We start from the raw sequence: 15,539 nt of genomic DNA on the forward strand, positions 1-15,539 counted from the left end.
AATGAATGATGATGATGACTTGTTTGGTAAGCTTCTATTTTAAAAGTTTCTTTCTCTCCTCCCCAAAATTTTCACAAGTTTTGCCAGGTTTAGCCTCAGTTATGAATTAAAATGTGTTTATTGCAACTAATGTAAACTGTAGAGATGCAACCAGGTCATTAAAATAATTTCAAATGGGATTTTCTTTTCAGTTTTTTTTTTTTCGTTTTCTCCCCCGCCACTTTGGCGGCCCTCAGTTCAATGTTGGGTTCCTACATTGGCCCTCTCCTATCAAAACTTTGAGAACCCCTGCTTTAAACCAACTTTTAAACCAACCTTTATTTGACATTAATTGCTTTCATATTCAGTGTTCCATAAAAAGTTTACAAATATATTAAGCACACACACAAACGCACGCACGCGCACGCACGCACACACACGCGTACACACACACACACACACACACACACACACACACACACACACACACACACACACACACACACACACACACACACACACACACACACACGTGGTTAACAGGTATTTCACTCGACAAAAAAGAAGATATTTTCCCATTTTCCGTGACAATCTAAAGGGAGAACGTACTCGGTTACTAACGTAACCTCGGTTCTCTCTAGAGAGGGAACGAGTACTGCGTAATAGCTTACGCTAGGGGAAAAACTCTTTTCCACGAGATATTGAAGCCAAAAATTATCCTTAATTTTGTATTAATGTAAAACGCTTTGCAGCAGCAAGCAGACATAGGCGAAACAGCTCGCGCGCCTATTGGTTGCTCTTGCGGCAAATGCAGCAGCCTATCGAGAGAGACTCTGCGTGACGTAATGACCAATGGGGGCAATTCGCGCCCATATCGTCACGTCCCGCCAGAAAGGGCGTGGTCTCACCCTATAAATATGCTCGTTAGGCTGGTACAAGCTGGTTTTCATCGCTGAAGCGAACCAGAGCGTATTCCAAGCACGGCAAGATACGCAGTACTCGTTCCCTCTCTAGAGAGAACCGAGGTTACGTTAGTAACCGAGTACGTTCTCTTACGAGAGTATCTCTCGTACTGCGTAATAGCTTACGCTAGGGGAACACAATGCAACACGCCGTGCGTACAGGGATCCAACACCAAAGTCCCAAGGGCCGAAGCCCAGGGCTCATGTAGTGCATAATCACCATAAACTCACATAGAGTGGAGGAAGAGAGGCTGGAAGCGTCATTCCCTATAAAAAAAGCACCCAGCGGGGCTATCATATGACAATAAAACGCGCAGCCAGGGTGAAAGCTTTCAGCCTGATCTGGGTGGCCATACGTGTGTCAACACTCATGGGGCTGCAGTAAACTCAGCATCTGGGCCGCACAGCGGGGCAGATAGCACTGAATTTTAGACCGCCAAAAGCTTAGCTTGTAAGGCGGGTACCTCCAGGTTATAGTATTTTATAAATGTAGACGGCGAGGCCCAGCCCGCGGCCGTACAGATATCTTGCAGGGAAACCCCTCTCGACCATGCCCACTAAGAGGCCACGCCTCTCGTGGAGTGCGCTCTGACACCCAAGGGGCACTGCAGGCCCTCTGCAGTGTAAGCGAGCGCAATGGCATCCACTATCCATCTGGATAGGCTCTGTTTTGAGGCGGCAAGTCCCTTGGAACGCCCGCCAAACAAAACGAAAAGCTGCTCCGTCTGTCTGAAAACAGACGAGCGCGACACATAAGCTCTCAATGCCCTGACGGGGCAAAGGAGACTTGCGTCGTCCTCCTCACTGAGAACCGGAAGGGCGGACAGGGAAATTACCTGGGCCCTAAACGGTGTATTGAGGGATTTCGGCACATACCCGTGCTTAGGTTTGAGAATGACCTTCGAGTCATTAGGCCCAAACTCCATACACGACGCGCTTACTGAAAGCGCCTGCAAGTCCCCTATGCGCTTCACTGAAGCGAGAGCCATGAGAAACACTGTTTTGAACGACAGGTGTTTCATGTCCACCAGCTTGATTGGCTCGAACGGGGTCGCCTTTCATGGCCTCCAGGACCGTGGAAAGGTCCCACGTCGGGACTGAAGGGGGCCTGGGAGGGTTCAGCCTCCGAGCTCCCCTAAGGAAACGCACGACTTAGTTTTTCCCCAGCGACTGGCCAGACACCGGTTTTGCAAACGTTGCTATGGCCGCCACATATACTTTGAGCGTGGATGGGGTCCTGCCCTTATCCAGTAGCTCTTGAAGGAAGGAAAGCACTTCCGAAACCCCGCATTCCACAGGTGAAAAGCTCTGGGCTTGACACCATGCAGAGAAAACAGACCATTTCGAGGAGTAGAGCCGCCTGGTAGACGGAGCTCTAGCCTGCGCGATCGTGTTTAACACTCCTTCTGGGAGGCTAGCGGGTACCCGTTGATGGCCCATGCGTGCAGGGACCACAACTCCGGGCGAGGGTGCCAAATCGAACCCTCCGCCTGAGAGAGGAGGTCTCTCCTCAATGGTACAGGCCATGGGGCAGTGCTGGTCAGCTGCATCAGGGCAGGGAACCACGTCTGGTTTGTCCAGAGCGGAGCTACGAGCAGCACTGGGCATCCGTTCTCCCTGATTCGTTCCAACACCTGAGGCAGGAGCGAGACAGGAGGAAAAGCATATAGGGGGCAGCGGGGCCAAACATGAGCCAGCGCATCCTTGCTTTTCGAGAAAAACTCCGGGCAATGAGCGTTTTCGTGGGACGCGAATAGGTCCACCTGTGCTCTGCTGAACGTTTTCCACAGCAGCTGGACCGTCTGCGGGTGCAGCGACCATTCCCCTGCTGGAACATTGTTCCTGGACAGTCTGTCTGGTCCCACATTCAGGTGACCAGGCACGTGCGCTGCTTTCAGTGAGAGCAGGTTGTGCTGAGCCCAGACCAGGAGGCGTTCCGTCAGCCTGTGAAGGTTTCGTGACCTGACGCCGCCCTGGCGATTTATGTATGCCACCACTGACATGTTCTCCGACCGGACCAAGACGTGGTGGCCTGTTACCTGGGGACAAAAACGCCGTAGCGCTTTGTCGACTGCTATCATCTCCAAGCAGTTTATGTGAAGGAGCTTTTCCCGTTCTGACCACAGGCCAGCTAGCGGTCTGCCCTCGAGCAGTGCTCCCCACCCCGAGGTGGAGGCGTCCGTAGACACCACCTTCACACTCGAAGCGGTCCCCAGACTCACACCTGACTGGTACCAGTCGGTTATTTTCCAAGGTTCCAGAGCTGAAACACACTGAAGGTCGACCCTGAGGCGAAACAGACCCGCTGTCCATGCCCTGGGTGGAACCTGCGCTTTCAGCCACATCTGCAGTGGGCGCATGCGGAGCAAGCCCAACTGGAGTACAGAGGCTGCTGAGGCCATCAGCCCCAGCATTTTCTGAAACCTTTTGAGCGGAACTATCGCGCCGTGGCGGAAGGATTTCGCGGCGCGCTGAATATTTAGCCCGCGCTCTGGTGACAGGCGTGCTGTCATGGATAGCGAGTCCAACACTGTTCCCAGAAAGGAAATTTTCTGACTGGGAGACAGTGAGCTCTTCGCCCAATTGACTGTGAGGCCCAGCTCCTCGAGGTGCTCGAGTAATGCGGCCCTGTGTTCTATGAGCTCCGATCGTGATCGAGCTAGAATCAGCCAATCGTCCAAGTAGTTCAGGACTTGCATGCCCTGAAGTCTCAGGGGTGCGAGCGCCGCGTCCATGCACTTCGTAAATGTACGAGGTGCTAGGGACAGGCCGAACGGCAGGACTGTGTATTGATATGCCTGGCCCTCGAAGGCGAATCTCAAGAATCGCCTGTGATGGGACGCTATTTGTATTTGGAAATAGGCGTCTTTCAGATCTATTGACATAAACCAGTCCCCATGGCGCACTTGCGCGAGGATTTTCCTGGTCGTAAGCATTCTGTATAACGTATAACGGCGCGGGCGTCGAGCGAATTGTAGCGAATAGCCTCTCTTTATAGTGTTCAGCACCCATTCTGATACCCCGGGAAGCTTTGACCACGCATCTGCGTGAATAGCTAGAGGCAGAATGAAATCCGGCAAAACGGCAGCTCGAGAGCCCTGGTATACTGGGAACACAACACCGTGTTTACAGCGTTCGAGGCGGGGGGCGCGCTGATCACAGCGGGCGGCCTGGCCGCGCTCTGCTTTTTTATGGCAGATTGTGCAGAAAAAGTGAGCGGGGCAGATCCCGTAGGATTCGGCGTGTCTGTGAGAAAATGTGGGCGCGGGACTGCGGGCACATTTACTACACTGAAAACAGCCATAGGCAAAAGCTCGCAATGAGGGCATCCGCCGTCAGCGAGCGCGAGGGCCGCGTGATCCTCACCCAGGCAGGAAACACAGATGACGTGACGGTCTCCGTCGCTGAGCGGGGCGCGGCACGAGCCACAGGATGGCATCTTTAAAAAGACGCAGCTCTTTTGTGAAGAGAAGTGTGAGTCGCGTCAAGTAAGCGAGCAAACACTCTCAGCAGAGTAAAGATACACAGAGTATAAAAGGATATAGAACGCCGGAAAGCGCAGCAGGTACGGCAGTTGAAGGCGGCGAGGCCAGCGACTCCAGAGCTCGTCCCGCTGAAAGGCTTGCTTCGACGGCGCGGCTTCTCACTCCGGATCCAGCGATGCGTGTGCGTCGCTGAAGAGATGAAAATCAGCTTGTACCAGCCTAACGAGCATATTTATAGGGTGAGACCACGCCCTTTCTGGCGGGACGTGACGATATGGGCGCGAATTGCCCCCATTGGTCATTACGTCACGCAGAGTCTCTCTCGATAGGCTGCTGCATTTGCCGCAAGGGCAACCAATAGGCGCGCGAGCTGTTTCGCCTATGTCTGCTTGCTGCTGCAAAGCGTTTTACATTAATAAAAAATTAAGGATAATTTTTGGCTTCAATATCTCGTGGAAAAGAGTTTTTCCCCTAGCGTAAGCTATTACGCAGTACGAGAGATACTCTCGTAAGAGAACTATTGTTAACAAAGCATAAAAAAACTTTCTCCAACTCTTCACATATGAGCTAATTAAACAAAAATTTACAGTGACAATGAATGAAGAACTCACTATTTGTATATAGCCTATTAATATATTAACAATGTAGAGTCTACAATATATTAACTATGAATGAACTATAAACTAAAACTTTGCAAATCATTTGTAAGTACTTTATTACTGTATACTTATAGTAAAGTGTTACCAAAATGTTTTGCGGTTTCCACAAAAATATTAAGCAGCACAACTGTTTTCAACATTAATAAAAATAAGAAATGGTTCTTAATTCAAATCAGTATATTATAATTATTTCTAAAGGATCATGTGACACTAGAGACTAGAGTAATGACTGCTGAAAATTCAGCTTAGTAATCATATAAATACATTACAATTTAAAATATGTTAAAAAGTTATTTTGAATTGTAATAATATTTCACAATATTACGTTTTTTACTGATTTTTTATCAAATAAATGAAGCCTTGGTGAGCAAGGCTTCTTTCAGATTTTTTTGTTTTTGTTTTAAATCCTACCTGCCCCAAATTTTTAAATGGTAGTGTATAAATTCTGTTCCTAAATCAATGGTATAAATAAGCTGTTCTGTTTTTCTGATAATTGACTATTCAACTTAAACCAATTCCTTATAAAGTTACCATCCACTGCTGGGTTTTAAATGACTCTAAAACCAACTTTGACATCCATTGGCACCTAGCGAGTAGTAATTTTGGACCCAGTGTGATGGTGAAAGTGCGTTTTATAAGTGGTGTGTGGGTTTGATGTCTTACTCTGTGTTGCTCGTACTCTGGTTCTCTCCGTCGGGCCTCCAGTTCCTCATAGGATGGAGCTGCTCCCTCTATACGAGCCTGAAGATACTCCCTCCTCAGCTGCTGGATACGGTCCATACTGCTGGAAAAAAAAAAAAACACAATCCACTTAGCATAATAAAGAAATGTGATGGTATGGCATAGTGGCTAAAGATCTGGGCTGGTAACCAAAAGGTTATAGGTTCAAAACAGACTTTCCCTAGTCGCTGTAGATAAAAGATTCTAAATGCCTACTAAATTAAATTAAATTTAAAGTGATTTATCCTCATTCAGTCAATTAGTAGTACTACACGGGTGGCGGTTGGTCTACTTAATCGGTGAGTTTAGTTTTTTGTTTGTTAAGATGGTGTATTAACATAGCTCAACTTTTAAAAACATGTCTTAAGATCCTTGCGTTCAGTTCCACTTAGTGAAGCTCCAACTATCCCTTGTGACATTTGAACCTGTAATCTTTTGCTTACCATGCCAGATCTTCAAAGACTAGGCCCCACCACCCCCTTACATCTGCACACAGTCTCCTACACATGAATACTATTTCCCAACGTACACATTTATAGACCTACAGTTATACGCACAAGATAACACACAACCACTCAACCCTGGCCCACTCACACCCATCCAGAACAAAGAGCCACTATTGATTTGACCTATACATCATGTGATGGATAAAAATCAAGAAGCCCAGTTTATCAGACTGCTGATATGTCCGGATTGTAGCCACTTAAGAACAGTGCGGTAGCCCAGGCTACGGCTCTATCATCGGCACTTATCAGAAACGACACGGCGATGGAGCTAAAGCAGACAGAAATAATCAATTCTGTCAAAGATAATCAACAGCCCTTTGTTACAGTCCACTTCATATCTAGCAAGAATCACCTAATCACACACACGCAGAGGAGATTCAGCATGACGTCGTCATTTCGAAAAAAGAGCTCCTGGTGCAGTATAAAAAACAACACACACAAAAAACAACCACCAGATATTATATAATTTAAACCTAAAATTTGGACTTTTTACTCATCCTTGTGTCCTTTCAAGCCTGTATGACTTATTTTACTCTGTGGAACATAAAAGGAGGTATAGCATAATGTTCAAGCGGCTCTTTCCATACAAACAAACTGAGAGAACGAAGACCAAACTGAATATTAATGGTAAAAAAAAAAAAAAAAACATTATAAAAGAGGCTTGCTACAGTTTTCTGAAGCCAAATGATAGCTTTGTGTGAAGAACGCTGAAATTTCAGGATTTCTGAACTAACCCTTTAACATTTTGAATTCACTGAAACAAAAAATTTTAGTTAATACAAAGAAAGAGATTGGTTTAATCAACAGAAAGTTTTATCTGACCAACATTACTGAATCTTAGTTTCCTTTTGTGTTCTACAGAAGAACGTCATATGTGATTTAAAAGACATTAGGTGGGAAAATGATGGCAGAATGTTGATTTTTGGATGAACTATGCCTTTAATCCCGTCCTACTTGTCCAAAGCTCAATAAACATCTCTGCCTTTCCAGACACAGCAAAATGATGCCCTTATCAAACGTTCAAGAGGGGAATGTGTGATATTTCTCTTGCTCAAATATTGTGTTGTGGCACAGAACTGTGGAAGTGTGACTTGGGAGATAAAGTCCTGTCAGTCATCTCACAGCTTCTAACACACAAACACCAAAATCAATCTCTCAACGCTCGGCTAACACAAACACAACCTTTCCAAAACTGTTGCTTCCCATTGTCAACACACCTAGCAGAACAGCCATGTCCGCCATCTCAGTGAGGGGTAAATGCAGAGATCGGACGCTGTGGGTGAGGATCCTATCATAAACATCACGCATCAGACCGTCATTTTTTAAGACATCAACCCCTGGGGCTCAATGCCAGCTGCTATTGTACTATGAACGTGCAGCTGAAAATGAACGGCAGCAGAACATAATGAGAGGGAAACGCACAATAAGTTAAAAGACTGTATGCACAATAGAGACATTGTTTTGATAACCTAGATACAATATTAAGCCACCTCACACATGACTTATTTAAAACATGTAAGTAGTAGCCAAACGTTAGCCACTTTACATGGCCGCTCAATCTATTGTTAATGTAACAAATTATTAAAAAATTTGTACATAATGTATATTTATTTTGTTTGTGTACCTCTAAGTTTTCTTTTGATGTTAAGGCTACTTGTCTATTGGCCTCATTATGTTTACACTACTATTGTTTTAGTTTGCAGTATATTTATTTATTCACTTGTTTATAATTTATATTGATGTCCTACATTTGAAAAATATTTGTGTTTTCCCACGACTAATCGACTAATGGCTTAAATTAACGACTAAAACTTGACTAGGAAAATCTTTAGTTAATGAAAAACCTTCAACCAAAAATAAAAATGTCCAAAAAAAAAAAATCAAAGTGCATTAACTTATTTTAAAGGATACTGTGGTTTCACTTTATTTTGATGGTCCCTTTAAAACATTTTGTTGACTTTAATAAGAGTTAGTATGTAGGTGCAACGCTACTTAGAGTATTAATAGAGTATTAGTAGACTGGTAGGGTTAAGGTTAGAATAAGTTGACGTACTTGTAAAGTTACATATTGTCAGTAGAATGTCTGTTGGGGAGCATAACAATAAACAGATATTATGCAGACAGTCTACTAATACTCTAATGAGAGTTAATTGACGTGTAGTTGCAAAGTTACTTATAGTCGAAAGAATGTTCAAAAGGGACCATCAAAATAAAGTGTTACCGATAATGCTTTTGATCTTACAAATGTGAATATTGAGAAATGTTCTTCAAGTATTGTTCATTGTTAGTTCATGTTAACTAATGTAGTTAACTAATGCTAACAAATGAAACCTTATTGTAAAGTGTTACCCTGAAATAAAGAAGTTGAAGTACTAAAATTACAAGAAAACTACTGAAATTAAAATGAAAATAATAATAATAAATACATTCAAAGACAACTAGTTCACAATATTAATAAATGCTATAATAGTATATAACACATATTAAAGTAACATTGATTGGTCCAAAATCCCACACAACACAGATGCTTTTTTAAAACATCAAATGTGTTTTTACTTTCAGAGAGGAAAAAAAAGAAGACACAAATCATAAATATGAGTGCTCAACATGTAGTGAAATCTCCCTGAAGAGAACAGACTTGTTTTCACAATAAAACTAAATTCATACAACTACAGACCAAGTAGTACTTTCATCAAAAACAAGTGTGGGCTGACCACTCTACAAAATTCCCTCATTCTCCCTTTAGACGCAGATCACCAAAATTCAATTTACGTTTTTTTAAAGCCCCGACCAATCAGATTATCTGAGAGAGAGAGAGAGCGACAGTGTGTGTGAGAGAGAAAAACTTGGAGAACAGAGGATGAATGAGACAGTGGAGGGATTAGATTAAGACAAAACAAATTAACATGTCTTTTTTTAAAAAGCTGGTTAGGCGGACAGCGCGAGTGCCAGGCATTCCAGAGGGATGATGCTGTGGGAACGGGCCAGAGAGCTGCGACCCGGCGGCCACACGCACGCTCAAGCTCCTGAACACGGGACGCTGCTGAACCCGTACAGTGAATTCTCAAAACAAACCAACCGTCTATGCAGAAACACACACACAACAAGAAATGTCCCACTATGGATTAATAACACACTCAAACAAAAAACTAGCCGACCTCTCTCCATCAAACACTGTCATAAACAGCCTTTTTCATCGGTTTTTCTTTCAGGAACAATAAAGATCCCTGTGACTCAAGCAGGCCTAATGTTGCTGCTGCAGTCCCGGAGGTGTTACTGTTAAGCACACATTCAGACGCTCACAAACACACTGCTCTTTTCCCCCCTGTTTTTCTTAGCCACGCAGCATGCATGACATCAAAGCCAACTCATGTTGTTTTGGGTCCCTGTCCAACTAATTTAAACCACATATACATGGTAACACTTTACAATAATAATTTCATCAGTTAACATGAACTAATAATGAACTGTACTTCTACAGCCTTTATTAATCTTTGTTAATGTTAATTTCAACATTTACTAATACATGATTAAAATCAAAAGTTGTATTTGTTAACATTAGTTAATGCACAGTGGAGTAACATGAACTAGCAATGAACAGCTGGATTTGTATTAACTAATGTTAAGAAAGATGAACAAATACAGTAACACATGTATTGCTTATGGTTAGTTCATGTTAGTTAATACATTACCTAATGAAACCTTATTGTAAAGTGTTACCATATGGCATATACATATATATAGTATACGTATACATATCAAAAAAAAAAAAAAACATTACCTAACAATTTGCATTTTCAGCTACAGAAAAACACAATTAACAATTTGGTAACATATTGTTGTCAATCTATATTAACAGTTAACAGACGATTCAGCTCCTTTTTAAGAAAAGAAATATGCGTAATTATGGGACGTGTCAATTTGCGTGAATTTGAGTGAATGTTTGTCAATTTAGAACAGTGTATGTTCATATCTATAATACTACAGGATAGCGAACTATGATATTTAATTACTGCACCGAAATGCACACAAAATGCCTATTTGGAATAATTCAATTGTAATAAAAACATCCCCCACACTTTATAGACTTGATCTTAAACGTGAAAAGATATTTCACTCTACATTTTTTGATCTTTGACATAATCAATTATTTCAATAATTTAAAAAAATGTACAGTAAAATTGAAACCAATGAAGAATCAGCATTTTGTCAGTAATATCCAAAGTAACGTAGACATTTTAAGTGTTTTTCCAGGGAATCAAACCCATGACCTTGGGCTTGCTGTCGCCACGCTCTACCAGTTACACACCCCAACATGAACGCGATTATTGATCGTATTGTGCCATGAACGAATTGTGGCATTTCCTTTATTATTTTTTGTTCTTGTTGTAACCAAGGCCATGTAGTAGGGGGGAAAAAACACATTATTGGGAAAAAACACACATTATAGAACCTCAATGAGTTACGAACGGCATTTCATTTTCACTTCAGTATCAACCATAAAAAAAGCCACACACACACCAGCAAACCACAGAAATGGCCCTCTACATGGGAGAAAAGCTCTGAGGCATCAGGGCAAGAGTTGCAGTGCGGCACAGATCAGGGTGGACAGCAGTAGGTCAGACAGACAGAAGCTCATCTGGGGGGGGGGGGGCAGACGCAGAGTTACGCCCCTGTTACAACCCCTCCATTTTTCACTTCTCAATCTCAGCGATTGGAGAGCTGAGAGAATAGAGCGGGAAAGTGTAGCAGCATCCATCTTCTCTCCACCACACTCCCTCACGGCTACTTTACACAATTTATGAGACACATAGCACAGAAACGAGAGAAAGAAAGAGAGAACAGGAGATGAAATCACATGCAAGTCTTGATCCAAATCTGGTATTGATTGGAACAGTGAATAGGTCCATAAAAAAAAACTAATACATAAAATATTATGACCTTTTACAGCTAAATTGAAATTGACTACAATGGTGAGCGATAGCATTATGCATAAAAACCTGCTGACATGGTTGTACTTCACTTTAATGGTGTCTGAAATGGGCCGATGCTGTTGATTTCTTGAGTGTGAGACTCTTTGCGGGACGACGAGCAAAACTGCAGGTCTAGACTAGTGCACTAATTCACGTCACAAGATCAGTAGGGTCATGACAAGTCTATGTCTATACAACTAGACAAGCAAAAAGCATCGCCACCTTCTAAGTCCACCTTCAAATCCATTATTATTAGATATTAGAAACTTAAATCTGTTTTTAATCATGTTTTTGGATATGGAGACAAAGAGACCACAGGAGAATTACAGCATCGCTAGGAAATGTACTGGAGACCAGTGGTTTTACCACATATGCTCTTTATAATATTGCATACAATAATTTTTGGGTGCCTGACATGAAATAAAAAAGTTCTGTGGTGTGATGTGATATAACTAAAAAAATATTAAACCTTTTTCGGATTCTTCTGTAATTATTAAATACATATTTAACCTCATGATCTCATATTATATGAGAGGCATGGCATATTTATACTGTTAAATGTCACACTTGAGAATCATTTAAAAATGAACATTTTAAGGCAAAGTGTGATGAAATATGGTAAAAACTTACTAGCTACATGATCTAAAATAGACATATTTGTACATTTGAACCTACATTTATTTAAATGAATGATCACAAAAGAATGGTCTGCACTTCTTTTTCTCCATTTCATTTTATATTACTTTACACAGGCATTTCACCTCTCACAGAACACTCTCTGACTGGTTAGAAGTAAAATCATTATAAATGATACAAATCATTTTTCACCATATGTCTTTAGAGCACAGTGAATGTCGGTAGAGCACAGTAATTTTATCTCTACTATTTATTTTAAATATAAAGTTAATTTATCCGTTTATTGCATTGACCACATGAATGATGAGACGTGGATCAAGACTGCAATCAGCTTCAAGCGAAAACATTTCAAATATAAGGATCTGAGAACACACAACAGAATAAATCAGCTTTGCTCTAAAGGTATTTGGCAGTTGCACAAACCACATACACGCACACACTATAAAGCACCAAACGCGTGCATTTATTTTCGGCCTGTGGATCCCAAGCAAGCCATATCCCCTGCAGTGCCTGGGCTCTGTAGTTATGCTTTCAACACTCCATCATGCAGCCATCATATCCAGAACGCCTTAATTACTGCTGCCATTTTGACTGAGCACCCTCCTCACCCTCCAAATGAATAACACCATCAATGTTTAATAAGGGTCCTGCTCTAATCAAAGACACAGGCACACACCTCTCACTCAAATACACATGAGTGCACATACACTCACCCCCGAAAATACACATAGCCTGCAGTTCCAAACATAATCATAAACTCAGCTGGTCACGCACAGAGGGAACCCAGCATTAATATGGCCACAGGCTATGAAACAGGGGGAGATGGAGGAAGGGAGAGTGAGAGAATATGTTCAGAATGGCATATTACAATACTAGCCATTTACTATTTCTGCAGTGTGTATACGTTGGATGGTATACAACAGTTCTGTATGCATGGAACGGATGATCTGCAAAATATTAAGGAATAGCATTTCCTGCAATGCAATGCGCTCAACCTCACAATCATTTTTAAGTGTGACAAATAGACCTACCAAAGTCATATTACTTGATATATTAGAAAATAATAGATATGTCTACTTGTATACCGTACGTAGACATATAAATGAAAAATGTATCTTATGCTCAACAAAATTGCATTTCATTTAAAAAAGCAGTAAAATTGTAATATTTGTGAAATAACTGTTTACTATTTCAATATATTTTAAAATGTGATTTATTCCTGTATTATTCCAGCATTATTACTCCAGTCTTCAGTGTCACATGATCCTGCAGAAATCATTCTAATATGCTGATTTGCTGCTCAATAACTTAAAATCAATGTTGTGCTGCTTAATATTTTTTGTGGAAACTGTGATGCATTTTATTTTATCGATGATCAAAAGAACAGCATTTATTTGACATATAATCATTTGTAATATTATAAATGTCTGTACTGCCACTTTTGTTCAGTTGAATGCATCCTCGTTGAATAAAAGTATTCAATTATTTAAAAAGATAACAGCAACAACAAAAACTACCGACACAACAATTTCGAAGGGTACAGCATACTACAATATACACTCACCGGCCACTTTATTAGGTACCCCATGCTAGTAACGGGTTGGACCCCCTTTTGCCTTCAGAACTGCCTCAATTCTTCGTGGCATAGATTCAACAAGGTGCTGGAAGCATTCCTCAGGGAGTTTGGTCCATATTGACATGATGGCATCACACAGTTGCCGCAGATTTGTCGGCTGCACATCCATGATGCGAATCTCCCGTTCCACCACATCCCAAAGATGCTCTATTGGGTTGAGATCTGGTGACTGTGGAGGCCATTTTAGTACAGTGAACTCATTGTCATGTTCAAGAAACCAATTTGAAATGATTAGAGCTTTGTGACATGGTGGAAGTAGCCATCAGAGGATGGGTACATGGTGGCCATAAAGGGATGGACATGGTCAGAAACAATGCTCAGGTAGGCCGTGGCATTTAAACGATGCCCAATTGGCACTAAGGGGCCTAAAGTGTGCCAGGAAAACATCCCCCACACCATTACACCACCACCACCAGCCTGCACAGTGGTAACAAGGCATGATGGTTCCATGTTCTCATTCTGTTTACGCCAAATTCTGACTCTAACATCTGAATGTCTCAACAGAAATCGAGACTCATCAGACCAGGCAACATTTTTCCAGTCTTCAACTGTTCAATTTTGGTGAGCTCTTGCAAATTGTAGCCTCTTTTTCCTATTTGTAGTGGGGATGAGTGGTACCCGGTGGAGTCTTCTGCTGTTGTAGCCCATCCGCCTCAAGGTTGTGCGTGTTGTGGCTTCACAAATGCTTTGCTGCATACCTCGGTTGTAACGAGTGGTTTTTTCAGTCACTGTTGCCCTTCTATCAGCTCGAACCAGTCTGGCCATTCTCCTCTGACCTCTGGCATCAACAAGGCATTTCCGCCCACAGAACTGCCGCTCACTGGATGTTTTTTCTTTTTCGGACCATTCTCTGTAAACCCTAGAGATGGTTGTGCGTGAAAATCCCAGTAGATTAGCAGTTTCTGAAATACTCAGACCAGCCCTTCTGGCACCAACAATCATGCCACGTTCAAAGTCACTCAAATCACCTTTCTTCCCCATACTGATGCTCGGTTTGAACTGCAGGAGATTGTCTTGACCATGTCTACATGCCTAAATGCACTGAGTTGCCGCCATGTGATTGGCTGCTTAGAAATTAAGTGTTAACGAGCAGTTGGACAGGTGTACCTAATAAAGTGGCCGGTGAGTGTAGATATTAATAATTTGGTTTGGTTTCAATGAAATCCAGGAAACAACATGTTGTCTTTGTCAATATTTTTCAATGGGTCTTCAAACATGGAAATTTATAAATGGTTAAATTTTAGGGGATGCCTCATAAGAGGATCATCCTTGGAATCTAAAGAAAACCACTGATATAGCATACTATTGTTTAAAACGTTTATTGCAGATTTAAAAAAATGATGATTAAAAAAAATACCAGATCATATACAGTGTATTAACCAGTGAGAAGGGTTCAGAAGAAGGGGAGAGAAGTGGTGGGCGGCAGTGGGAATCAAATAAGGGCACTGGCTCTCCGGATAGCGTTTCCTCTGATAAGCTGAGCCACAGCACCTGGTGACTAAGAAAGGCTTAATTTGCACTCTGCTCTTTCCCTCACAGAAGCTCATTCTACAGGAGTGTTACAAGAGAAAGTTCAATAAAGGGTAAAGATATTTATTTTCTCTCTCTCCTAGTGGCAGGGGAGCACGGCATTAACTACAGCCAATGGTATCGATTCCCTTGGGTCAGCGGCGTGTCTCTGTGTGACTGCGACGAGGGGGGAATTTAGTGTTCGGCAGCGAAACAACAAGAGTTGCGATTTTATCTATTAATTTCATATACTCAAGTGACTGGGTAGTTGGCCGGCATCCCACGAAGGCTGAGAGATATTAAATGAATGGAGTCGTTAATAACGGACTAAGGGACCTTGCCTTAGTTAGATAGTTCAAACCAAAAAAATAAAAAATAAAAATCTGTTATCATTTACTCACCCTCATCATGTTGTTCTAATCTCATATGACTTCTGAACTTCTGTAGAACAGTAAAGGAGAATTTTTGCAGAAT

The 15,539-nt window shown here is 42.1% G+C and overlaps 1 protein-coding gene across 1 annotated transcript in view; it reads right to left on the reverse strand.

Moving 5' to 3' along the window:
* LOC130091867 (partitioning defective 3 homolog B-like) overlaps positions 1-15,539 on the reverse strand; it is a gene marked incomplete at its 5' end in the record, with an annotated part of 130,200 nt that overhangs the window by 54,842 nt on the left and 59,819 nt on the right. Inside the window, one exon of the mRNA XM_056259995.1 lies at positions 5,749-5,869. Coding sequence (XP_056115970.1) covers positions 5,749-5,869 — 121 coding nt within the window. The remainder of the gene's footprint in view (positions 1-5,748; positions 5,870-15,539) is intronic.

This window comes from Rhinichthys klamathensis, unplaced genomic scaffold (assembly GCF_029890125.1).
Source record: "Rhinichthys klamathensis goyatoka isolate OS25496 unplaced genomic scaffold, OSU_Roscu_1.1 h1tg000007l_1, whole genome shotgun sequence".
Classification (NCBI taxonomy): domain Eukaryota; kingdom Metazoa; phylum Chordata; class Actinopteri; order Cypriniformes; family Leuciscidae; genus Rhinichthys; species Rhinichthys klamathensis.